The sequence below is a fragment of the Anomaloglossus baeobatrachus genome, chromosome 5 (genome assembly GCF_048569485.1).
Source record: "Anomaloglossus baeobatrachus isolate aAnoBae1 chromosome 5, aAnoBae1.hap1, whole genome shotgun sequence".
In the NCBI taxonomy this organism is placed as follows: domain Eukaryota; kingdom Metazoa; phylum Chordata; class Amphibia; order Anura; family Aromobatidae; genus Anomaloglossus; species Anomaloglossus baeobatrachus.
The window spans coordinates 92,569,303-92,595,860 of NC_134357.1; the positions used below are offsets into that span (position 1 = coordinate 92,569,303).

Genomic DNA, 26,558 nt, shown 5'->3' on the forward strand with positions numbered 1-26,558 from the left:
GGCAGGGAGTCATCCTGTGTCCTTTGTTCCCACATCACCTAATTTCCATATCACAGGAGATGGCCATGGGATGGGTTGCTAAACAAGTTGTGTGAAGGAAAGGGGGGGTGACACCAGGAGAGGGCTTCCTGACATAACTTGAATATCATGATTTATCGTCATATCTCCGGATTTACCTCACACCTCCCCCCTTTTGAGGGCGCTAGGGGGCAGCACACTCCGGTGTTCCCCCGTGCGCCCGTCCGCGACCTCTCCTTGTCGGGACAGCCCGTCTGCGTTACCGTGGTCACGGCCCCTTTTGTGGCGAATGGTGAAGTTGTATTGCTGGAGCGCAAGGCTCCATCGCAACAGTCGCCCATTCGTCCCAGAGACGGTGTGCAACCAGCTGAGGGGGTTGTGGTCCGTCTCCACGATGAAGTGGCGCCCGTATAGATAGGGTTGCAGACGCTGCAGGGCCCACACTATGGCCAGGCACTCCTTCTTCTCCATTGTGGAATAGGCCACTTCCCTCGGTAACAGCTTCCTGCTCAGGTACAAGACTGGGTGCTCTTGGCTCGCAGAGTCCACCTGGCTGAGCACCGCACCGAGGCCGAAGTCACTGGCGTCGGTCTGTACCTCAAACGGCCGCGTGAAGTCGGCTGCCTGTAGCACGGGCGGGCTGGACAGGGCGTCCTTTAGGGCCCGGAAGGCTGTCTCGCAGTCCATTGTCCAATCGACTGCAGAGGGCAGCTTCTTCTTGGTGAGGTCCGTCAGGGGCTTTGCCAGGCTACTATAGCATGGAACAAACCTCCTATAGTACCCAGCGGTCCCCAAGAAGGACATCACCTGCTTCTTGGTCCTGGGGGTGGGCCAGGATGCGATGGCCTCCACTTTCTCAGGCTCGGGCTTCAGTGTTCTCCCGCCTACCCGGTGACCGAGGTACTGGACCTCGCTCATGGCCAGCTGACACTTTCCCGGCTTGATGGTCAAACCTGCCCGGTGGATCCGCCTGAGCACCTGTGCTAGATGCTCTAGGTGGTCCTCCCAGGTGGGACTGAAGACGGCAATGTCATCTAGGTACGCGGCCGCGTACCCTTCAAGTCCCTTGAGCAGGGTGTTGACCATCCGCTGGAAAGTGGCAGGGGCATTCCTCATCCCGAATGGCATCACCGTGGACTCGTATAGTCCAAATGGGGTAATAAAGGCAGAGCGTTCCCTGGCCTTGCCAGTCAGGGGGATCTGCCAATATCCCCGGCTCAGGTCCATGATGGTCAGGTACTGAGCCCCGGCCAACTGATCGAGCAGGTCATCGATGCGTGGCATTGGGTACGCATCGGCGACCGTGACAGCATTGAGCCCCCTGTAGTCCACGCAGAACCGAGTGGTTCGGTCCTTCTTAGGGACGAGGACTACAGGCGAGGCCCAAGCGCTGTTGGATGCCTGGATCACCCCCAGCTTCATCATCTCGTCAATCTCCTGGCGCATGTGTTGCTGCACCTCCAGGGAGACCCGATATGCTGAACGCCGGATCGGGGGATGATCCCCAGTGTCCACGTGATGGACAGCCAAGTCAGTCCTTCCGGGCTGGTTGGTAAACAACCCCCGGAAGGGGAGGAGGGTGGCCCACAGCTGGGACCGTTGGTCCTCCAAGAGCTGGTGGCCAACCTCCACATCCTCAATGGATCCGCCGGCCCTAACCTGGGCTAGCATATCCAAGAGGGTTTCCGCTTCTCCCTCCTCGGGCAGGTTGCACACGGGGAGCGCACACGCCTCCCGCTCATGATGTGCCTTCATCATGTTCACATGGAAGGGCTTCCGCCTTCCACGGGCAGGGTCCAGGGTGACCAGGTGCGTCACAGGGTTGAGCTGCTGGTACACGAGGTATGGGCCTTCCCAGGCTGCCTGAAGCTTGTCCTGTGGTACGGGGACCAGTACCCACACCTTTTGACCCACTTGGTAGGTCCTCTCACAAGCGTTCTGGTCGTACCAACGCTTCTGATCGGCCTGGGCTTGAGCCATATTGTCGTGTACCAGTTGCGTCAAGGCCTGCATTTTGTCCCGGAAGCGCATGACATACTCGATAACCGACACTCCAGGGGTGGCCAAATCCCCTTCCCAAGCCTCTTTCACCAGAGCCAGGGGGCCCCGCACACGTCGCCCGTACAGGAGCTCAAACGGTGAGAATCCTGTTGAGGCCTGTGGAACCTCCCGGTAAGCAAATAACAGGTGTGGGAGATACCGCTCCCAGTCACGCCCATGGGAGTCGACCAACATCTTAAGCATCTGCTTTAAGGTGCCATTGAACCGCTCGCACAGGCCATTAGTCTGTGGATGGTACGGGCTGGCCACCAGATGTCGCACCTGGACTTGCTTACAGAGGGCCTCCATCAGCTGGGACATGAATTGGGTCCCCCGGTCAGTGAGCATTTCCTGGGGAAAACCCACTCGGGAGAAAATCTCCAGCAATGCGGTGGCCACCTTGTCAGCCCGAATGGACGACAAGGCCACTGCTTCTGGGTACCGAGTGGCATAGTCCACTACCGTCAGTATGAAGCGTTTCCCGGAGCTGCTGGGGATGGCCAGCGGGCCGACCAGATCCACAGCCACCCTCCTGAAAGGCTCATCGATGATTGGCAGAGATACTAGTGGGGCTTTGGGGTGTGGCCCCGCCTTCCCCACTCTCTGACAGGTTTCACACGAACGGCAGTAGGCAGCCACATCGGCCCCCATTTTTGGCCAGTAGAAATGCTGGTTTAACCTGGCCTTGGTCTTAGCGATCCCTAGGTGTCCGGCCATCGGAATCTCATGTGCGATCCGCAACAACTCCGTCCGGAACGGATAGGGTACCACCAGCTGTCGGTCCCTGGGCCACGCCTCCGGTGAACCCTGCTGGACCGTGGCCCGGTACAGCCGTCCTTGGTCCCAGACCACTCGCTCCGGGTCCGAGTCCGAGGGAGGCTGGGCCGCCTGCTCCTTAAGAGCTTTCAGGCTGTCGTCAGCTTCTAACGCTGCCTGAAACCCCTGACTAGATGTGGCCAGAATCGACGAGACTGTCACATCTTCGGTCAGTACCCCGGGACCTGTGTCCTGGCCTCCACCTGACTCGGCTGCCACTTGGTCAGAAGGGGAAGAGCTATCGGACCTCCGGGAGGCCCCTTGGCTTCCAGCACTCCCACTGCGGGTGACAGCGGCCACAGCCGCTGCGACCGTGGGTCGTGCCTGCTCCTCCTCCGTTCCTGACCAAGTCGCCGGTTCAGGCAGACCTACCTGGCTTCCTGACACCCCGGTTGTGGGGGAACCATGCACCGAGATCTTACCTGGGAGCACTTCCGCTCCTGGACCGGCCCCAATCTCACCTGCCTGTTCCCCTCCTGCAGCAACAGAACCCCGCTGTGAAATCTCTGGGGACCCCACATTTGCTGTGGTAGCCCCCACCCCACACACTGGTCCTCCCCCTGCAGCACCCTGCTCTCTGCTTATCCCTGCAGAGGGCAACAGATCCCAGCTCACAGGCTGATTACTTGTAGAGGCATTGTCACACCTTTCTCTGACCCCCTCCCCTGTCACAGCTGCAGCTGTGTGTGTGTCTATGGTGTCTATGCAAGCAGAAATATCAGAGTTCACTCCCTCCTCCCTTACATCATTCATAGATAAATCTGTCCCAAGTAGCACGTTTGCAGGGATCCGATCAGTTACCCCCACCTCCCTCACCCCTCGCCCTGCGCCCCAGTCCACATAAATGTCAGCAACAGGCAGCGCCGGGTCAGTGCCTCCAATCCCGGAGACAGCGAGGGTTTTTCCAGGGATCAAGTCTTGGGGGGACACCATCTCAGGCCGCACCAGAGTCACCTCCGAGGCGCTGTCTCGCAGTCCTATGGTCACAGACCGGCCGACGGTGACAGGTTGGAAGCTGTCCAGGGACCTACCACCACCCCCACCCACACAATACACCTTGGGCGGCCCTTGGGACGGGGACGGAGCCGGGGCCTTGGGACGCTGAGGGCACATGGCCTTGAAGTGTCCAGGTAGGTTGCACTGGTGGCACCGTCTTGGTTCTGCCACGGGCCTGGAGAGGGGAGTTGAGGGGGACACCCCCTGCAGTCTAGGGGCAGGTGGGGCAGTCGCAGAATTCATCTTACCCCCTCTCCAGGTGCTGCTGGTGGCTGCTCTCCTGGCTTCAGGAGCCCGATTGTTGGTGTAGTCATCGGCCAGGGCAGCTGTAGCCGTGGACCCCTTTGGCTTCTGGTCTCGGATGAACTGGCGGAGATCCTCAGGGCAGTTCCACAAGAGTTGCTCCGTGATGAACAAGTCCAGGATCTCCGGTCCGGTGGAAAGCTGCAGGCCTTGGGTCCAGTGGTCGGCAGCTCGGGCAAGTGCCCGCCTGTGGTCAGCCCAGGAGTCCTTTGGTCCCTTCTGTAGGCTCCGGAACTTCTTGCGGTAGGACTCTGGGGTGAGGTTGTACTGTTGGATCAGGGCCCGCTTGATGGTGTCGTAGCCCTGATCTGCCTCAGCAGGCAAGTCCCCAAGGATATCCAGGGCCTTACCCCTTAAACGGGGGGTCAGGTATTTGGCCCACTGCTCCTTGTCCAGATGGTGCTGCAAGCAAGTCCGTTCAAAAGCAGTCAAGAAAGAGTCCAAGTCTCCATCCTTCTCCAGCACTGGGAAGTCCTCAACACGGACCTTTGGAAGTTTGGTGTCTTGAAGGTCACGTGTGGCTGATGAGGGCCGGAGCTGAGCTAACTGCAGCTGGTGGTCACGGTCTGCCTGTTGCCGTCGCTCCGCAGCCTCACGCTCTGCCTGGCGCTCTTCACGCGCTGCCTGCCGCTCTGCCCTGCGCTCTGCGAGGAGTTCCTTGTAGCCCTCCTGGTCTCCAGCCTGGAGAAGGGCCATAGCCATTTGAAGAAGGCTATCCGAGCCTCCCAGGCTCGGTGGAATGGCACGTGGTGATCTGCGGCCCGCTGCGGAGCCTGGTGATTCACTGTCCATTGCAGAGCGGAGGGCTGGCATCTGGCTCGTTGAGGACCCCTGGGCGAGCTCCTCCTCATTTTGTCCAGCAGTGCCAGGTTGTGCGATGTCCTCTGCAGAGCTGTTCTCTGGCGTCGGGCTCTTGGAGGGCTCGTGGACAACCTCCTCATCGTCTCTGGCCTGAGCATCGGCCATTCCTTTGGCTTTGCTCCTGGTGCTCTCAGCCATTCTTGCAGACTTTGGTCACTGACACAGAACTGACACCTGATGCCTCCACACACCTTACAGTATCTGCACTCTGACACTCTAGTGTTGAGCTAGTCTGAAGACCCCAGCAGCCACAGCTGCTGCAGGCAGTCTTTAGTGTCTGGGAGTATGGGTCTCACACTCACACACACTATTATCTCGATCCCACCGCTTGCCACCAATATGTCACAAACCACCGGGGGGGTCACTCAGAAATCCCCCGCGCTGGTTACCAGTACGTCACAATCGGGGGGTAACAAGTGGGGGTCACCCCTCCTTTATACCTCCCGACCGACAGAGCACGTGACGCGCTCTCTAGCGCCCCTCTTATAGTCAGGCCAATTATGGAATTGCCCGACAATAAGCAAGGAGGCCGCTATACTACTTATGCCGATTATTGAAGGGTCCCCGGTGAGAGTAGGGTATATATTCCCCCGACCTCCGCGGGCGGAATATATAAAACCTCCCCGAATCTCACTGGCCTCCCCACAATAATCCTTGGCACAAACTCGCTGCCACCAACCGCTTCACGGTAACTATTAGCCGAACACACAGACGTGGGATTCAAGATCGAGATAACAGAACAGCCCAAGATTAATTATATAATTTAATCAGCCTAAAGCACACTAGAAACTACAATATATACAATAGGGAATCTACAGAATATACATATGTCAGAGTACAGTTACAGATAAAGCATGGTTTACAAACAGGTATGCAATTCAATCAGTTACCTTGTGCGTCTGGCCACAGGGGGGCGCTGTAGACCAGGTTTCTAGGAGCTCCCACAGATGTTTCCTGCACGTGACCCCCAGCGAAAGAACACTGGAAAATGGCCGAAGTAGGGTTATCAACCTGGGCAAATCCAGGTCCCCTCCTACCTTCGTGACCTCAGAGGGAGCACTGCTCCACCCCTGGCTGGAGTTATGGACAAAATCCACAACATGGAATATGGCCATAACTTGGCCTGGGAGCGTCGTAGGCGGACGCCAATGCTCTCATTGTGACAGTTATGAATTTAGCTACAGAATGAGAGGTTTCATGACTAATTTCCATATCACAGGAGATGGCCATGGGATGGGTTGCTAAACAAGTTGTGTGAAGGAAAGGGGGGGTGACACCAGGAGAGGGCTTCCTGACATAACTTGAATTTCATGATTTATCGTCATATCTCCGGATTTACCTCACACATTCTCATATTAGTTATGTCGGTTGGAAGAAAAGAGGGCCACCACGGGGCCCCCGGCATGTTCCCTTCTCACCCCACTACGTCGGCGGTGTTGTTAAGGTTGAGGTACCTATTGCGGGTACAAAGGCCGGAGCCTCATGCCATCTCCTTCACCATCCCTCAGCGGCTCTGGGAGAAGTGGGATCCTGAACGGTCATCCATTTGCTGGGACCGTGCTCCCTCCGCAGCCCCTGTGGGAATCTGCCGGACCGGAGTCTATTCAACCTCAGGGACCGGGCCCTGCAACTCTAAGGTACTCTGTGTCCCCATTGGGGACTGTGCAGGAGCGCACCTTCTTCCCGGACGCTGCGGCAGCTGCTGAATTGAGAAGACCGGCGGACTTCCGCGCCGACCGTGCCTGCTTGTCGGGCGCGGTCTCAAATTTAGTCCCCGGCTTCATCGCGGCCTAGTCGCAAAAATCCCGCCCCCGGGCCTGCCTGTCAGGGGTAAGGGCGGGACTGCCGACCTGACGTCGGATGTGAGGGCTGGAGCATCCTGCATGTTTCCTCCCCCCTCACTGATCACTGTGGGGACCCCAGATTCCTGCACTTTCCTGGCGCCGCCCACGGCTCCACTCCTCCCCTGAGATCTCCGGCAGCCATTTTTTGGGCATTCTGCCGGTGGAGGATTCTCAGGAACAGCTCTGCAGCTCCGGGGGACCTAAGGCTGGGAATCTGGAGGCACACACTCCGCTTGTTAGCGGTCGGTAAGCCACACCGGTCACCCGATGCTGGTCCCCCCTAGGGTGCTGGAATAGATACGTACGTATATATATATTTATATTTTATATTTATATTTCTGTTCGGTCGGGCTGTATACCCTATACCCTCAGTGATCATTCTCCTAGGAGACAACAGCATGTCGTCCACAAGGAGCAAAGCTGTTAAGGCACAGGGTTTTTTTGCGGCCTGTACCTCTTGTGGGGCTATGTTACCTGCAGGTTCCACCTAACCTCACTGTGAGCAATGCTCGACCCCTGTTTCACTTGCTCAACCGGAGCCTTGGTCACTAGTGGACCCCTCGGCTCATGTAGACCCCCCTGCTCCCCCTGTCCAGGCGGCAGGGACAGAGTTCTCCTCTTTTGCTGAGAAACTCTCTGAGTCACTTTCACAATCCATGGCTCAGTCTATGGACAAATGGTCTGCCAAGCTGCTAGAAGCTTTGCAGTCCAGACCGGTCCTTACACAGGCCCCGGCCCCTGTTGGATCGTCACCTCCAGGCCCCTCTCTGTCCGAGCCGCAGCGCGCTCCCAGGTTGGGCCCTAGCTCCCACGCGGAGGACTCCTGCCAGGACCACAGTCCTAGACAGGCTAAGCGGGCTCGCTGGGAATCTTCCCCGACTTCTTCACGCTGCTCGGGTTCCCAGCTTGAGGACTCTCTGGAGGACGAGGCGGACGTCGCAGCTCAGGGTTCTCACCCTGACGTCGCCCTTAACCTTCATACACCTGAGGGGGACGCATTAGTGAATGATCTTATCTCGTCCATCAACCAGGTGTTGGATCTCTCTGCCCCGCCTCCTACTGTGGAGGAGTTGGCGTCTCAGCAGGAGAAACACCAGTTTCGGTTCCCCAAACGTACACAGTGCGTTCTTCGATCACTCTAACTTTAGAGACTCTGTCCAGAAGGCCAGAGCGGTTCCAGACAAGCGCTTTACTAAGCGCCTCACTGACACGCGTTACCCCTTCCCCGCTGAAGTCGTTAAGGGGTGGGCTCAATGTCCCAAGGTGGATCCTCCAGTCTCTAGATTGGCGGCTAGATCTGTGGTATCGGTGGCAGATGGCTCATCGCTAAAGGATGCCACTGACAGGCAGAGCTCCTGGTGAAGTCCATCTATGAGGCCACGGGCGCGTCTTTTGCCCCGGCCTTTGCAGCCGTGTGGGCACTCCAAGCTATCTCAGCTTGTCTGACTGAGATTAATGCTGTCACACGTAATTCTGCTCCGCAAGTTGCGTCTTTGACTTCTCAAGCGTCAGCTTTTTCTTCCTACGCCATGAACGCAGTCCTAGACTCGGCTAGCCGTACAGCTGTGGCATCCGCTAACTCTGTGGCAGTCGACAGGGCCATGTGGCTGCGCGAATGGAAGGCAGACTCTGCCTCCAAGAGGTTCTTAACTGGTTTGCCGTTTTCTGGCGAACGCTTGTTTGGCGAACGATTGGATGAGATTATTAAGGAATTCAAGGGAAAGGACTCCTCCTTACCCCAGTCCAAACCTAAGAGACCTCAACAACGGAAAATACAATCCAGGTTTCGGTCCTTTCGTCCCTCCGCCAAGCCCCAATCCTCTTCATCCAGCAGGCAGGAGAAAGGCCAGAGGAACTCCTATGCACGGCGGTCCAAGTCACGCCCCCAAAAGGCCGCAGGAGGCACTGCCTCCAAGGCGGCCTCCTCATGGCTCTCGGCATCCCCTAACCACATCCTCGGTCGGTGGCAGGCTCTCCCGCTTTTGCGACGCCTGGTGGCCACATGTTCAAGACCGATGGGTGAGAGACATTCTGTCTCACGGTTACAGGATAGAGTTCAGCTCCCGTCCTGCGGCTCGTTTCTTCAGAACCTCTCCGCCCCCCGCTCAGGCGTCACTTCAGTGGTGGCTCCTTCCCAACTCTCTATCGCAGGGAAAATCCTTCCTACCCCCAAGCTGGGCTGTGGTCACCACGGACGCGAGCCTGTCAGGGTGGGGAGCGTTTTTTCTCCACCACAGGGCTCAGGGAACCTGGACTCCGATAGAGTCTTCCCTTCAGATCAATGTTCTGGAAATAAGGGCAGTGTATCTAGCCCTATTGGCTTTTCAGCGGTGGCTGGAGGGCAGGCAGATCCGTATCCAGTCGGACAACGCCACTGCCGCCGCATATATCAACCACCAAGGCGGCACTCGCAGTCGTCAAGCCTTCCAGGAAGTCTGGCGGATTCTGCAGTGGGTGGAAGCCACAGCCTCCACCATCTCCGCAGTTCACATCCCGGGCGTAGAAAACTGGGAAGCAGATTTTCTCAGTCGTCAGGGCATGGATGCGGGGGAATGGTCTCTGCACCCAGAAGTGTTTCGAGAGATCTGTCGCCGCTGGGGAACGCCGGACGTCGATCTCATGGCGTCACGGCACAACAACAAAGTCCCGGCATTCATGGCACGGTCTCAGGATCACAGAGCTCTGGCGGCGGACGCGTTAGTTCAGGACTGGTCGCAGTTCCGACTGCCTTATGTGTTTCCTCCTCTGGCGATGCTGCCCAGAGTGTTACACAAGATCAGGTTCGACTGCCGTCGCGCCATTCTCGTCGCTCCAGACTGGCCGAGGCGGTCGTGGTACCCGGATCTGTGGCATCTCACGGTGGGTCAGCCGTGGGCGCTTCCAGACCGCCCAGACTTGCTGTCACAAGGGCCATTTTTCCATCTGAATTATGTGGCCCTCAACCTGACTGTGTGGCCATTGAGTCCTGGCTCCTAGCGTCTTCAGGGTTATCTCAGGATGTCATTGCCACCATGAGACAGGCCAGGAAGCCAACGTCCGCCAAGATCTATTACAGGTCTTGGCAAATCTTCTTATCCTGGTGCTCTGATAACGGTTTCTCTCCATGGCCGTTTGCCTTACCCACTTTTCTTTCATTCCTTCAATCCGGAATGGACAAGGGTTTGTCACTCGGCTCTCTCAAGGGCAAAGTATCGGCGCTCTCCGTATTTTTTCAAAAGCGTCTAGCCAGGCTTCCGCAGGTCCGCATGTTCCTGCAGGGAGTTTGCCACATAGTCCTGCCTTACAAGTGTCCGCTGGAGCCCTGGGATCTTAACAGGGTGCTAACGGCTCTTCAGAAACCACCTTTCGAGCCGCTGCGGGATGTCTCTTTATCACGTCTTTCGCAAAAGGTGGCCTTTCTAGTGGCAATTACATCACTCCGGAGAGTGTCTGAGCTTGCAGCGCTATCATGCAAAGCCCCCTTCCTGGTGTTTCACCAGGATAAGGTGGTTCTGCGTCCGGTTCCGGAATTTCTCCCTAAGGTGGTATCTCCTTTTCATCTCAATCAGGATATCTCCTTGCCTTCATTTTGCCCTAATCCAATTCACCAATGTGAAAAGGATTTGCACTCTTTGGATCTGGTGAGAGCACTCCGGTTCTACGTGTCTCGCACGGCGCCACTGCGTCGTTCAGATGCGCTCTTTGTCCTTGTCGCTGGCCAGCGTAAGGGTTCGCAGGCTTCCAAGTCAACCTTGGCTCGGTGGATCAAGGAACCGATTCTCGAAGCCTACCGTTCTTCTGGGCTTCAGCTTCCTTCAGGGCTGAAAGCCCATTCTACCAGAGCCGTGGGTCCGTCCTGGGCATTGCGGCACCGGGCTACGGCTCAGCAGGTGTGTCAGGCAGCGACATGGTCTAGTCTGCACACTTTCACGAAACACTATCAAGTGCATACCTATGCTTCGGCAGACGCCAGTCTAGGTAGGCGAGTCCTTCAGGCGGCGGTTGCCCACCTGTAAGAGGAGGGCCGTTTCGGCTCTTTTTATTGAGGTATTCTTTTACCCACCCAGGGACTGCTTTTGGACGTCCCAATTGTCTGGGTCTCCCAATGGAGCGACAAAGGGAATTTTGTTTACTTACCGTAAATTCCTTTTCTTCTAGCTCCTATTGGGAGACCCAGCACCCGCCCCTGTTCCCTTCGGGCTGGTTGTTCTTTTGTGTACACATGTTGTTCATGTTGAATTGTTCTTTTGGTTCATGGTTCAGTTCTCCGAACATCCTTCGGATTGAATTTACCCTAGACCAATTGATAAGTTTACTCCTTCCTGCTTTTGCACCAAAACTGAGGAGCCCGTGATCCACGGGAGGGTGTATAGGCAGAGGGGAGGCGTTACACTTTTTAAAGTGTAATACTTTGTGTGGCCTCCGGAGGCAGAAGCTATACACCCAATTGTCTGGGTCTCCCAATAGGAGCTAGAAGAAAAGGAATTTACGGTAAGTAAACAAAATTCCCTTCTTTTTTCCCTCTGGCATCACTGATGTCCCACGGACCACACTATGGTGTGATCAGTGAAACACGTACCAGAAAAACACGGACATACAAAATAATAAACCTTTTCCACTCACTTTTCCAGCGACGCTCTGTGCAGCCTCCGCCCTCTGCAGCTCCTTCCTGGCTCATGAATATTCATGAAAGCAGGAACAGCCGACTTGGAAGTAGCTGCTGAGAGCCGTGGGCGGATGCTGCAGAGCCGAGGAGTTCAGCACCAGACAGCAGGAGCGAAGGCAGGTGAGCAATGTCCATATGCAATCACAGATTGCACATGGACAACCCACGTGTGCTGTGAATCACGGAACACGGAGGGACCTGTGCGTGTTTTACACGTCATTGAAGAACGTCAGTGTTTTTCACTGACGTGTGAAATGGGCCTTAGGGAGCCAAAATGTTTTCACTTAGATCTTAGGATTTGGTCCTTGCAACGCAACAGAATGAAGCCAGTTGTGTTCAGGACAGTGGAGTCGGTAAGCCAAACTCTGACTCCTCAATTTCTCTAACTCCCTTGGAGGAGCTTCAGTACTGAGCATGTACACGAAGTGCAGCACAGATTCATCTCAACTGAAGCCCTACATCCTTAGATCAGGAATAAGATGGACCATTTATAGGACATCATAACCTTCCCACATTTTGAAAAAAGATTCAGCACATTCTGTATTGAATTGCTGTACCCAATTTTTTTAAAAAAAATTGTGTGTGTGTGTATTTACACTGATTGTATTAGCAAATATCTGTTACTTCTATGGAATCTGTCACTAATTTTGCTATGTTATGAGAGCATGATGTAGGGGAGGAGACCCTGATTCCAGCTATATCACTTGCTTGTCTGCATGCTGTCATTTTGATACAATTGCTGCTTTCTTTGGTAAATATGTAGCCAAGGTCAGAATACTAAGCTGTGTATAACCTCACCGACCACACTGATTGGCAGCTTTCTGTGTACTATGTACATTGGCAACTTTATCAATCAGTGGTGGAGGCAGGGTCATGGGGTCATGGAGCAGTTGAGTAGGAAGCACAAGACACCTAGTCCTGTAGTGATAATCTGCTGCTGATAAAATACTGTATTGAAACCACAAAACACAGCCTAGTAAGTAATAAATTGTAATCAGGCTTGCACCCCATACATTGTGCTGCTCTCAGATTACATAGCAAAAACACGACACTCTGCCTCCAAAGGCTATGTCCATGTTTGCACAGATGTTTGGGATCGGGCTGCAAACTGCATCATGGTCCAAGAATGAAGAGCAGTGCAATTTTATCAACTAAAGATAACCAATAGTGTGTGTGTGTGTGTGTGTGTGTGTGTGTCTTGTTTTTTCAAGTGAAAATTATCGCTTTTGTGCTTTATATGTTCATTTTACTCCAAATGTCAAACTTGAGTGAGGAATTGACAACTTTATTTACTTGTCGGCTACATTCCGTAGAGCCAACTAAAAAGCTGTTTTTTCACTCCAGTGCCCATACTGCAGGTCTGTCGTCTTACCAGTGGCTTTGTTTTATTCTCTATTTTGCTCTATTGATTTTTTTTTTTTTTTGCTTTTTCCAGGTGGCATTCACAACAAAAATCTACCATCCAAATATAAACAGCAATGGAAGCATTTGTCTTGATATTTTGCGGTCACAGTGGTCCCCAGCCCTGACTATATCAAAAGGTAAATGACACCAAGTGAGATCGGCAGATTCATTCTGCTGGCCCATAGGGAGGAAGCCAAGCAGATCCGTGGCTACAAGCAACGTCTCAATGTAGTCACATTATATATTCACATAATAGAAGTGTTACCACAGCAGAGACATGATGTGAAGGGGCACCCAAGAGTTTCTCTGAGCTCATTATATCGGAGGCAGTAGATATAATCAAATGAAGGTATCGAGCAGTTTAGTTATAAAACTAGTCCAGTTTATTAGTACAGCTTTAAAAGGATCCACGTACATTACAAATATTGCATAAAGACAAAATCTGACGCGTTTCAGACAGAGCATGGAAATACCATTACACAGGTCTTTAAAACGTGTTGGTTTTTGCCTTAATGCAATATTTTTGGGCCATACTAATTGCTGAAGCTTTATATGCGGGTGGCAGGATACCTTCATTTGCATTGTCTGTACCTCAAACCTGACGGGCTTTCTTTTTCCTGAAATTTCACTGCAAATATACGGGAGCGGGTGAACTTTTTTTTTACTTTTTTAGATGTAATCTGTTGGTCTGAGATGTGTTATCCAAAATCTAGTTCCTGAGCTATATAGGATGAGTGCTGCTGCTCAGCGAGTGCATGTCCCAGAGGTTAGATTGGGCTTGTGAGCACTCTTAGGCTATGTGCCCATGGGACTCCGTACCCGCAGATATATCCGCAGGTATGTCCGCAGGTTTCTCGCAGCTGCGTGATTCCAGTGAAATAGATTTCAGCGAAATAGCTGCGGTTAACCTGCGGACATTCACACGACTTACCTGCGGAAATCCCGGCCCTCGACTATTGAGATAGAGGCCAGGACTTCCGCATAGCCATAGTTGAGGGACAGGATTTCCGCAGGAATAATTGACATGCAGTTGCGTGCGGCTGCGGGACATCCACAGAATGTTCCGTAGCTGGACATACCGCAGCATGGACACACTCCCCATGTTATCCTATGGGACATGGGAAGTGTCAGTACTTGCTAGAACCTGCGGCTTTATCTAGGAAATCCAGATAAATCCGCGGGTTTTTCACGGCAAAATCCATGGGTACAGAGTCCCGTGGGCACATAGCCTTACCTGGCGGTTGTGTCTTATGGTGAACTAGAGTGGGTAGATCAATACAATATTGTTATATTTAAAGTGGTTTCCGTTTAAGTGTTTTCTTGGCCACTGATCAGAGGCCATGGCGAGCCACAATTCCATACGTTTGATTGTAGCGGTGCCTGTTTTTGAAGCTCATTTAATTTTAATCTGGTTAAGCTGGAAAACTACAGTGCTGGTACACAATGTGCAGGAGTGAAAGAGTTGGCACTCCCCAGAGGAGTCGGCTGATCTGTGCGGGCACCAAAAGTGAGACCTAAAGGTGCCCCACAACTTTGGTTTTGGATTCCTTTCCAATTGTGAAAGAAATGTAAGGGTTCAGACATGCTCACCCATGGTAAAACGTGCGGCAAATCGCCATTGTGTTGGGCATAGTTTGGGCTGCATTGTCTGGTTCTGCGTGAAGTAGAATTTTTCTTTGCCATTCAAACAATTAGACTTCCCAGTGAGGCTTCAGGCGAAGGGATACCATGCTTGACATCTTGCTGAAAAAGACCTTTGTGTTTGGTAAGTAAGGTGTCTTTTTGTCTTTTTGTTTTTGTGTTTGGGCAGGAGGGTTTTGGTTTTCTCCTCATAGCCAATCAGTATTGCTGAGACCATCATTCACTGTGATGTTGATTGGCTGAAATCCCCTCATAATACTTTCTCTGTCCATTTCAGCTGAATTCCAGGCGGTGTACACAGTATGGGGCTGGCACAGTGTAGTGCAGCTCATGTAGCCAGAATTGGATTTATTAGGTTTAAATTGACATCAAAACTAACACTTGAACTTTTTTTTTTTTTTCTCTAGTTTTGTTATCCATATGCTCCCTACTGTGTGATCCCAACCCAGATGATCCTTTAGTACCAGACATTGCACAGATCTACAAGACAGACAAGGAAAAGTAAGTTTTCATCCCAATATTTTTTTTGTTTTTATCTTGGGTTTTTTAAGAAGGTGAATTTGCACATAAGGCCTCTTTAAGGTGGATCCACATGAAATCTGCCTGAAAAAATGCTCTGAAAACACTTAACAAATACAGATGTTCATTCGTTAAAACAACCCCAAAACAAACATTCTGCATATCCGGCTTCTGAGCACCTTTTTATAAAGAAGTGAGCAGATCATTCTTCCAGTGTCTTCTGCTCAGATATGCCTCTATACTGCACAATACAAGTTTGTCGGAAGATTCAGAAGCTGCGCGGTTGTCCTCTTTGAGGCTTCTCCCAGAGTTTTCTCTATTGGATCCACCAGCGGTTTATTCATTGTTGAATGGGCAACAACAGATTACTTAAGCACCAGAGGGGGGAAAATAATGACCCAGAAAGGCTGAAAAAATGCATGTAAAAATTCAGAAAATTACCAAAAAAGATGCTTAAAGAAATTGTCCACTACACTGATGGCATAGCCTTTTTAGGATGGGTCCTCAATGCATGATTGGCGAAGGTCTGACACTCTCATCCCTACTGATCACCTGTTCTCACTGCCAGCAGCGGCAGGTGGCCAAAAAGAATGCTCTGTTCTAGAGCTGCCCCATCTTCTGATAGTGGCCGGGTACTGCACATCTGCCTCCTATTGATCTGAATAAGAGGCGGATGTGCAGTGGAGCATTCCGGATTGCCTTCTGCAGCCATCACAGAGAACAGCTGATTGTCGATGGTGCGAGGTGTCAGACCCCAACTGATCAGACATTGATGACCTATCCTAAGGATTGGCAATCGGTGTAAAATTTGCAGATAACCCTTTAACAAAAAGCATTGATTATGTCCTGATGCCTTCTCCTCTAGGAAAACTTAGTCCGTCTGGGGTGAAAATATGGTGTGGACATATCCGAGGAGAGTTGACTCCGGTTTTGTCTTTGGGCTGTCAACTTTTTATCCTTAAGTCCAAAACACTGACCTAATCAACACCATTCTTGGGGTCCTCTTACACTGGCGTATAAAGCAGACAAGTACAATGTGGGGGGGAGGGAATCTCATTTCACTTAGCCGAATGTTAGTCAATGAGGCAGCGCAGATCTGTGAGTCTTCCTCAGCTCAAACTGGAGGAAAAAATTGCGGCAAGCATCAATTACACTATCGGACACAACTTATCAATGCAAGTAAATTGGAGATCTGGCGAATTGGAGGCTTCATTGCCTTGTATATGGAATGGTAGTGAGTGGAGCAGTAGTTGCACATGCTCACTACATCTCCTTTGGAAACAGGGACTTTTGGGCTTCTTTTTATGACCACTGGAGATCTCCACAACAGAAACCCCACCAATCATGCATCTCTCACGGGGTTAGGTAAAATACGTTGCTTATAGAACAAACCCTTTTAAGAGCAATTCCAGAAATATCCCCTTAAGAGCTGTTTTCTAGTATTTTGGCATCTGAATTGTTGTCTTTATATTGAAAATGTTGTAAATTTTACATTTCAAACTGTTTAATCTTTTTTTTTTTTTTTTTTTTTATTTCAGATACAACAGAATAGCAAAAGACTGGACTCAGAGATACGCAGGCGTGTGAAGCGGTCATCTCCTGTAGTCCGGTGTACTGTACATTCTAGGTTTTTCAAGATTGGGGGTGCAGTTTACGGTTTCAGAGGCCGAAACACAAATTTATTTTTGAGTTTTAGATCTACGAGTACTTCTCCAGAAGTTCCAAAAATCTGTATGAATATCAATTAAGTGGGAATCTCACTTTTTGCATTAGGGTCCAATAAACTGGCAACACAAAGTGTTAAGAATTTCATGTTGAGCAGCAGCATAAATGATTTGGCGTATTTTCCTCATATGTTTTAGGCAGGTTCTTTAGTGCACAGTATTGTCTTCGACTCTTCTTGTCACAGTCTGTACAGATCCTATACCCCTGAATAACACCTCTGCAAAATAGAGGAGCTCTGCTCTGTAAAAATGGAGCAATGTGGCCTTTATCATGTATAGTCGAGAAATACTCTAAATGATTGAAGCTGCTAGATAAAATCCACTGATGGTCACTGGTCACCCTTCAAAAATCCAAAAACTGAAGATTTTATGTCCGGGACTGAGGACGCACCAGTATCTGGCTACGAAGACAAGCTGCTGACATTCCCCTCACTATGCAGCTTTTTTGGAGCTATGTACATGGCTTTTGCCGCTGCTGCATCTTTGTGATGGTGTTTTTTTTTGTTTTGTTTTTTTCTCTTTAAGTCCAGTTTTGAAGGCCTGGCCTTATTGTTGGAAGTTTTAGCACTTCAGGTGCCAATTCTAATACCCCCTAATTGATAAATGTGAAATTTCAGGTTTAGGTTCCCGTTTCAAAGTGCCGATCATTTATATCTTTACTAGAGAAATGGATGTATTTTTCACTTCTTAATGTACTGTCCTAGGTGTTTTCATCTGATCCCACTCCCAAATAAAGCTTGTTCTTCATACTCGAAGCCATTGTTCATATTGCCATTAGCAGAGTGGTTAGGGGATTTAATCCTAGGACAATACATGAAAGGGTATGTTCACTTTCGCAACCAATTATTTTTTAGCCCCACATTTAACATTTCCAGCTTCTATGTGGACCTATATGCTTTCTTCCTTATAAAATACAATCAAACCACATATGGTCTGAGCCATACTCCCATTTGTCCATACTTTTCCCTAAAATATTTGCTAGGTGAATCAGAGTAGAGGACAGATGAGATTGCAGGATCCGACTACACGGGGTTTGTTTGTAGTCTGTTACTATGGAGACACATAGAAGCTAGGGACAGGAACATAGCCAATTATTTTCAATTAAAACTACTTGGAAAGTTCCTTATTTTTTTTTTCTCTGTGCAATATAAAGAGGTGCTAAGGTGGACATAGCCTTTAGAGATAATCTGCCAAGGTTTGTTGCTGTGCCATCTAAGAGCAGCATAAAGTAGTGGCAGGGACGCGTGCTGCTGTCATTTACTCTGCTCCTTACTGTAGTTTTGATAAAACGCTCTTCTCTCAAGTATGTACTCCTGCTATGTAGCTTCATAAGCCCCAGCTATCTTACCAACAATTGGCCACTTGGTGCCTATGCACAGTGTAGGCATGAAGTAGTCAATGATAGATATGATTTTGGGTGGGGTTAGCAGGAACGTCTCACGGAGGACTAAACTGCAGAGGGAAAAATGTATCAAAACTTCAGCAAAAAGCCCAGTGTTGGAATTGCGGTCTCTGCCCCTATTTTATGCCGTCCTCTGATTTTGTAAGCATAAACCTGGTTTTTGATTCCCTTAAACGTGAACGATCCGTTCTATTTCTCTAGTAAAATATCAAACCATTGGGTACTTAAAACATTTTCTGTACTTTGCAAAAGACATTTAATGCTGTTTTTAAGACACCTGTATCCCTGCATCTCCTAATGATACAAGCTTTGTCTGACCACGTCTGGGTTGAGATTTGGTTCTGGTAGCTCACTATTTAATTTGTATTTTTTACTGTATAGTCTTGATAATTTAATTTAACTTTAAGGAAACTCATTCTAGATTTGTTGTTGTTTTTTTTTTTGTTTTTTGTTTTTTTTTTTTTAAGCACTTCATTGTCAAGGTGAAATTGTGTAAAAAGTTTAGACTCCACTGAAATGATTACAGATTTCTTAAAAACTTCAAATGATCTTTGCACTTATAATTCCTGATCCCCCTGATTACAGGGGAGAGTTTTTCATTAGGATTTTTTTTGTCATTCTGTTGCATACTTGACTAGTATAATGCAATGTGAACACAAGTTGCACTGCTGAGAAGAAAACATGTATCTGTTTTTCTGTTTCTAGCTCTTTTTGCATTTTTATTTTTATTTTTCTAGTTTGATTTTCATATGGACGGTATATTACAAATCACAAATCTTTTACAAATCTTACTGTCGCTTTTTCCATACAAATAAAGGTGCATTTTCTACTATTTCTACTTGTGTTTTTTTTTCCTAATTTATATGATAAAAATGACTGTTTTATGTGAAAAATAACAAATTGCTTAAATACCATGACTTTTTGGTACATATAGTGTGTTGCAAAACTAATTTTTCATTACAAGATGTTTAAACTTTATTTGATAAAGATGACCCTTTAAAGGGAGTGAGGGCGCCGGCTGTCTTTCCGGTGAGGGCGCCGGCTGTCTTTCCGGTGAGGGCGCCGGCTGTCTTTCCGGTGAGGGCGCCGGCTGTCTTTCCGGTGAGGGCGCCGGCTGTCTTTCCGGTGAGGGCGCCGGCTGTCTTTCCGGTGAGGGCGCCGGCTGTCTTTCCGGTGAGGGCGCCGGCTGTCTTTCCGGTGAGGGCGCCGGCTGTCTTTCCGGTGAGGGCGCCGGCTGTCTTTCCACTCACGGCTGTACGGCTGAAAGCTGGCTGCTGCCAGGAGAAATAATGTACATTTACTCCCAAATTCCGTGCATTCAGCGCCAAAACACAATTAAGCTACAGGTTAGTAGTAATGATGAGCGAGTTTTGAAATACTCGGATTCGCGATGCTCGTAACGAGTACAGTCTAATGCTCGCGTATGCATTCTGAATAGTGAGTTTTTCCCCATTGACTTGCATTGCACAATGTAACGAGTAACATGAATGCCTTACTATTCGCTACTTGCATGAATAGTAAGGCATTTGGGTTACTCGTTACATTGAGTATTTTGAAGCTCATAATTAGTAGCTTTGTTTGACATGACAGGTTCCCTTTATGCATATCCCTGATTGACATTTTCTTATGTGCACTACAAAATTGGAAGGGGACTGGGGAAAAAATATATCAGTCACGACATCCGCTTGTGCAAATAAATAATTGGCTTTGTAATCTACGCGCATTTCAGGTCAAGATGTAGCCCAAAAGGTTTCCAAATACTGTATATAAAAAAAGATAAACAGTTTCTATATAAAAATAGGAGAATAACCTTAAATATTACTCTAAACATATCCCTCCCCCTTCATTCCTTAACATGCAATTTACATATAATTTCTTTGTCGCTCCATTGGGAGACCCAGACAATTGGGTGTATAGCTTCTGCCTCCGGAGGCCACACAAAGTATTACACTGAAAAGTGTAACCCCTCCCCTCTGCCTATACACCCTCCCGTGCATCATGGGCTCCTCAGTTTTATGCTTTGTGTGGAAGGAGGCACACATCCACTCATGCATTCCCATTTTAGTCAGCAGCAGCTGCTGATTTTATCGGATGGAAGAAAAGAGGGCCCCCACAGGGCCCCCGGCATGCTCCCTTCTCACCCCACTACGTCGGCGGTGCTGTTAAGGTTGAGGTACCCATTGCGGGTACAGAGGCTGGAGCCACATGCCGTTTTCCTTCACCATCCCTTAGAGGCTCTGGGAGAAGTGGGATCCTGACCGGTCATCCATTCACTGGGACCGGGCTCCCTCCGCAGCCCCTGTGGGAATCTGCCGGACAGGAGTCTATGTATCCTCAGGGACAGGGCCCTGCATCTAAAGGTACTCTGTGTCCCCATGGGGACTGTGCATGGAGCGCTTGTTTTACAGACGCTGCAGCAGCTGCTGGTTTGTGAAGACCGGGACTTCCGCGCCGACCGAGCCTGTTTGTCGGCCGCGGTATTAAATTTAGTCCCCGGCTTCATTGCGGCCTAGTACCATAACTCCCGCCCCCGGGCCTGCCAGTCAGGGGTAAGGGTGGGACGGTCGACCTGACGTCAGCAGTGAGGGCTGGAGCATACTTTAGGTTTCCTCCCCCCCCCTCACTGATCACTGTGGGGCCCAAGATTCCCGCACTTTACTAGTCGCCGCCCACGGCTCCCTCCTCCCCTGAGAGCTCCGGCAGCCATTTTTACACACATTCTGCCGGTGGAGGATTTCAGAACGAGCTCTGCAGCTCTGGGAGACCTAAGGCAGGGAATCTGGTGGACACACACTCCGCTTTGAGCGGTCGGTAAGCCACACCGGTCACCCGGTGCTGGTCCCCCTAAGGTGCCGGAGTGTGTATATATATATATATATATATATATTACACTGTGAGGCAAATCCCGGGATATGAAGATGAATTATGACTCCAGTCATAGTCCCTCATCACTCCCTGGCAGTGCCCCCTCCCTTCTTGTTCTCAGTGTTCCACTTACACCTCCATGGCCATGTCCTGTGATATGGAGATGAGGTGGTGTGGGAACAATGGACACAGGATGACTCCCTGCCGTCACCCTGTAACAAGAGTTGTATCTCATTAGCAAGGCTATGGAAATAGCCAGACAGAACGACTCCAGTAAAAAATGGTTCATATCTCGCAAGCCATATTTCCGATAAATATGGCAACCATAAAAATGGTGTCTCCGCCTGTGGACGATGCCGGCACACCCTTTTTATGGGAGCAGGACATTGGGAAATGCCCCAGGCGTGATATCAGCCAATGGGGAACTGGCAGACAGGTCATGAGTCCCCTCGTTCTGTAGCTAAATTCATAACTGTCACAATGAGAGCATTGGCGTCCGCCTACGACGCTCCCAGGCAAAGTTATGGCCCATATTCCATGTTGGGATATTGTCCATAACTCAAGCCAGGGGTGGAGCAGTGCTCCCTGTGAGGTCACTAAGGTAGGAGGGGACCTGGATTGGCCCAGGTTGATAACCCTACTTCGGCCATTTTCCAGTGTTTTCGCTGGGGGCACGTGTAGGAAACATCTGTGGGAAGGATCCTAGAAACCTGGGTACAGCGCCCCCCTGTGGCCAGACGCAACAAGGTAACTGCTGGAACTGTGTATGCCTGTTTGTAACCCATGCTTTGATTGTAACTGTACTCTGACATATGTATATTCTGTAGATTCCCTATTGTATATATTGTAGTTCTAGTGTGCTTTAGGCTGATTAAATTATATAATTAATCTTGGGCTGTTCTGTTATCTCGATCTTGAATCCCACGTCTGTGTGTTCGGCTAATAGTTACCGTAAATCGGTTGGTGGCAGCGAATTGTGCCAAGGATTATTGTGGGGAGGCCAGTGAGATTCGGGGAGATTTTATATATTCCGCCCGCGGAGGTCGGGGGAATATATACCTTACTCTCACCGGGGACCCTTCAATAATCGGCATAAGTAGTATAGCGGCCTCCTTGCTTATGGTCGGGCAATTCCATAATTGGCCTGACTATAAGAGGGGCGCTAGAGAGCGCGTCACGTGCTCTGTCTGTCGGTCGGGAGGTATAAAGGAGGGGTGACCCCCACTTGTTACCCCCCGATTGTGACGTACTGGTAGCCAGCGCGGGGGATTTCTGAGTGACCCCCCCCGGTGGTTTGTGACATATTGGTGGCATAGCGGTGGGATCGAGATAATAGTGTGTGTGAGTGTGAGACCCATACTCCCAGACACTAAAGACTGCCTGCAGCAGCTGTGGCTGCTGGGGTCTTCAGACCAGCTCAACACTAGAGTGTCAGAGTGCAGATACTGTAAGGTGTGTGGAGGCATCAGGTGTCAGTTCTGTGTCAGTGACCAAAAGTCTGCAAGAATGGCTGATGGCACCAGGAGCAGAGCTATGCAACTGGCCAATGCTAAGGCAGGAGCCGAAGAGAGGGAGGACGGTGCTGTGGACAGCAATGAGGAGGTTGCCCACGAGTCCTCCAGGAGCTCGACGCCAGAAAACCGTTCTGCCGAGGACATTGCGCAACCTGGCACTGCTGGACAAGATGAGGAGGAGCTCACCCAAGGTTCCTCAACGAGCCAGATGCCAGCCCTCCGCTCTGAAAGGGACAGTGAATCGCCTAGCTCTGCAGCGTGCCGCAGATCACCACGTGCCATTCCACCGAGCCTGGGAGGCTCGGATAGCCTTCTTCAAATGGCTATGGCCCTTCTCCAGGCTGGAGACCAGAAGGGCTACAAGGAACTCCTGGCAGAGCGCAGGGCAGAGCGGCACGCAGAGCGTGAGGCTGCGGAGCGAGAGCGGCAGGCAGCGCGTGAAGAGCGAGAGCGACAGGCAGACCGTGACTACCAGCTGCAGCTAGCTCAGCTCCGGCCCTCATCAGCCACATGTGACCTTCGAGACACCAAACTTCCAAAGGTCCGTGTTGAGGACTTCCCAGTGCTGGAGAAGGATGGAGACTTGGACTCTTTCTTGACTGCTTTTGAACGGACTTGCTTGCAGCACCATCTGGACAAGGACCAGTGGGCCAAATACCTGACCCCCCGTTTAAGGGGTAAGGCCCTGGATATCCTTGGGGACTTGCCTGCTGAGGCAGATCAGGGCTACGACACCATCAAGCGGGCCCTGATCCAACAGTACAACCTCACTCCAGAGTCCTACCGCAAGAAGTTCCGGAGCCTACAGAAGGGACCAAAGGACTCCTGGGCTGACCACCGGCGGGCACTTGCCCGAGCTGCCGACCACTGGACCCAAGGCCTGCAGCTTTCCACCGGACCGGAGATCCTGGACTTGTTCATCACGGAGCAACTCTTGTGGAACTGCCCTGAGGATCTCCGCCAGTTCATCCGAGACCAGAAGCCAAAGGGGTCCACGGCTACAGCTGCCCTTGCCGATGACTACACCAACAACCGGGCCCCTGAGGCCAGGAGAGCGGCCACCAGCAGCACCTGGAGAGGGGGTAAGATGAATTCTGCGACTGCCCCACCTGCCCCTAGACTGTAGGGGGTGTCCCCCTCAACTCCCCTCTCCAGGCCCGTGGCAGAACCAAGACGGTGCCACCAGTGCAACCTACCTGGACACTTCAAGGCCATGTGCCCTCAGCGTCCCAAGGCCCCGGCTCCGTCCCCGTCCCAAGGGCCGCCCAAGGTGTATTGTGTGGGTGGGGGTGGTGGTAGGTCCCTGGACAGCTTCCAACCTGTCACCGTCGGCCGGTCTGTGACCATAGGACTGCGAGACAGCGCCTCAGAGGTGACTCTGGTGCGGCCTGAGATGGTGTCCCCCCAAGACTTGATCCCTGGAAAAACCCTCGCTGTCTCCGGGATTGGAGGCACTGACCCGGCGCTGCCTGTTGCTGACATTTATGTGGACTGGGGCGCAGGGCGAGGGGTGAGGGAGGTGGGGGTAACTGATCGGATCCCTGCAAACGTGCTACTTGGGACAGATTTGGGGCAGATAACCTCCCAGTTTGGGCCCCAACCAAGGGCTGAACCTTCAGCCCGTACTGACATGCCTCCGGACAATGTTAATGTGTTATCTATGAATGATGTAAGGGAGGAGGGAGTGAACTCTGATATTTCTGCTTGCATAGACACCATAGACACACACACAGCTGCAGCTGTGACAGGGGAGGGGGTCAGAGAAAGGTGTGACAATGCCTCTACAAGTAATCAGCCTGTCAGCTGGGATCTGTTGCCCTCTGAAGGGATAAGCAGAGAGCAGGGTGCTGCAGGGGGAGGACCAGTGTGTGGGGTGGGGGCTACCACAGCAAATGTGGGGTCCCCAGAGATTTCACAGCGGGGTTCTGTTGCTGCAGGAGGGGAACAGGCAGGTGAGATTGGGGCCGGTCCAGGAGCGGAAGTGCTCCCAGGTAAGATCTCGGTGCATGGTTCCCCCACAACCGGGGTGTCAGGAAGCCAGGTAGGTCTGCCTGAACCGGCGACTTGGTCAGGAACGGAGGAGGAGCAGGCACGACCCACGGTCGCAGCGGCTGTGGCCGCTGTCACCCGCAGTGGGAGTGCTGGAAGCCAAGGGGCCTCCCGGAGGTCCGATAGCTCTTCCCCTTCTGACCAAGTGGCAGCCGAGTCAGGTGGAGGCCAGGACACAGGTCCCGGGGTACTGACTGAAGATGTGACAGTCTCGTCGATTCTGGCCACATCTAGTCAGGGGTTTCAGGCAGCGTTAGAAGCTGACGACAGCCTGAAAGCTCTTAAGGAGCAGGCGGCACAGCCTCCCTCGGACTCGGACCCGGAGCGAGTGGTCTGGGACCAAGGACGGCTGTACCGGGCCACGGTCCAGCAGGGTTCACCGGAGGCGTGGCCCAGGGACCGACAGTTGGTGGTACCCTATCCGTTCCGGACGGAGTTGTTGCGGATCGCACATGAGATTCCGATGGCCGGACACCTAGGGATCGCTAAGACCAAGGCCAGGTTAAACCAGCATTTCTACTGGCCAAAAATGGGGGCCGATGTGGCTGCCTACTGCCGTTCGTGTGAAACCTGTCAGAGAGTGGGGAAGGCGGGGCCACGCCCCAAAGCCCCACTGGTATCTCTGCCAATCATCGATGAGCCTTTCAGGAGGGTGGCTGTGGATCTGGTCGGCCCGCTGGCCATCCCCAGCAGCTCCGGGAAACGCTTCATACTGACGGTAGTGGACTATGCCACCCGGTACCCAGAAGCAGTGGCCTTGTCGTCCATTCGGGCTGACAAGGTGGCCACCGCATTGCTGGAGATTTTCTCCCGAGTGGGTTTTCCCCAGGAAATGCTCACTGACCGGGGGACCCAATTCATGTCCCAGCTGATGGAGGCCCTCTGTAAGCAAGTCCAGGTGCGACATCTGGTGGCCAGCCCGTACCATCCACAGACTAATGGCCTGTGCGAGCGGTTCAATGGCACCTTAAAGCAGATGCTTAAGATGTTGGTCGACTCCCATGGGCGTGACTGGGAGCGGTATCTCCCACACCTGTTATTTGCTTACCGGGAGGTTCCACAGGCCTCAACAGGATTCTCACCGTTTGAGCTCCTGTACGGGCGACGTGTGCGGGGCCCCCTGGCTCTGGTGAAAGAGGCTTGGGAAGGGGATTTGGCCACCCCTGGAGTGTCGGTTATCGAGTATGTCATGCGCTTCCGGGACAAAATGCAGGCCTTGACGCAACTGGTACACGACAATATGGCTCAAGCCCAGGCCGATCAGAAGCGTTGGTACGACCAGAACGCTTGTGAGAGGACCTACCAAGTGGGTCAAAAGGTGTGGGTACTGGTCCCCGTACCACAGGACAAGCTTCAGGCAGCCTGGGAAGGCCCATACCTCGTGTACCAGCAGCTCAACCCTGTAACGTACCTGGTCACCCTGGACCCTGCCCGTGGAAGGCGGAAGCCCTTCCATGTGAACATGATGAAGGCACATCATGAGCGGGAGGCATGTGCGCTCCCCGTGTGCAACCTGCCCGAGGAGGGAGAAGCGGAAACCCTCTTGGATATGCTAGCCCAGGTTAGGGCAGGCGGATCCATTGAGGATGTGGAGGTTGGCCACCAGCTCTTGGAAGACCAACGGTCCCAGCTGTGGGCCACCCTCCTCCCCTTCCGGGGGTTGTTTACCAACCAGCCCGGAAGGACTGACTTGGCTGTCCATCACGTGGACACTGGGGATCATCCCCCGATCCGGCGTTCAGCATATCGGGTCTCCCTGGAGGTGCAGCAACACATGCGCCAGGAGATTGACGAGATGCTGAAGCTGGGGGTGATCCAGGCATCCAACAGCGCTTGGGCCTCGCCTGTAGTCCTCGTACCTAAGAAGGACCGAACCACTCGGTTCTGCGTGGACTACAGGGGGCTCAATGCGGTCAC

At 51.8% G+C, this 26,558-nt stretch overlaps 1 protein-coding gene across 1 annotated transcript in view; it reads left to right on the forward strand.

Annotated features, from left to right (window-relative positions):
- The window catches only part of UBE2D1 (ubiquitin conjugating enzyme E2 D1), a 48,344-nt gene extending 29,299 nt beyond the window's left edge, over positions 1 to 19,045 (forward strand). The window contains exons 5-7 of the mRNA XM_075348714.1: positions 12,959 to 13,064; positions 14,976 to 15,069; positions 16,626 to 19,045. Of these exons, the coding sequence (XP_075204829.1) occupies positions 12,959 to 13,064; positions 14,976 to 15,069; positions 16,626 to 16,674 (249 nt within the window). The 3' untranslated portion in view covers positions 16,675 to 19,045. The remainder of the gene's footprint in view (positions 1 to 12,958; positions 13,065 to 14,975; positions 15,070 to 16,625) is intronic.
- The last annotated feature ends 7,513 nt before the right edge of the window (positions 19,046 to 26,558 follow it).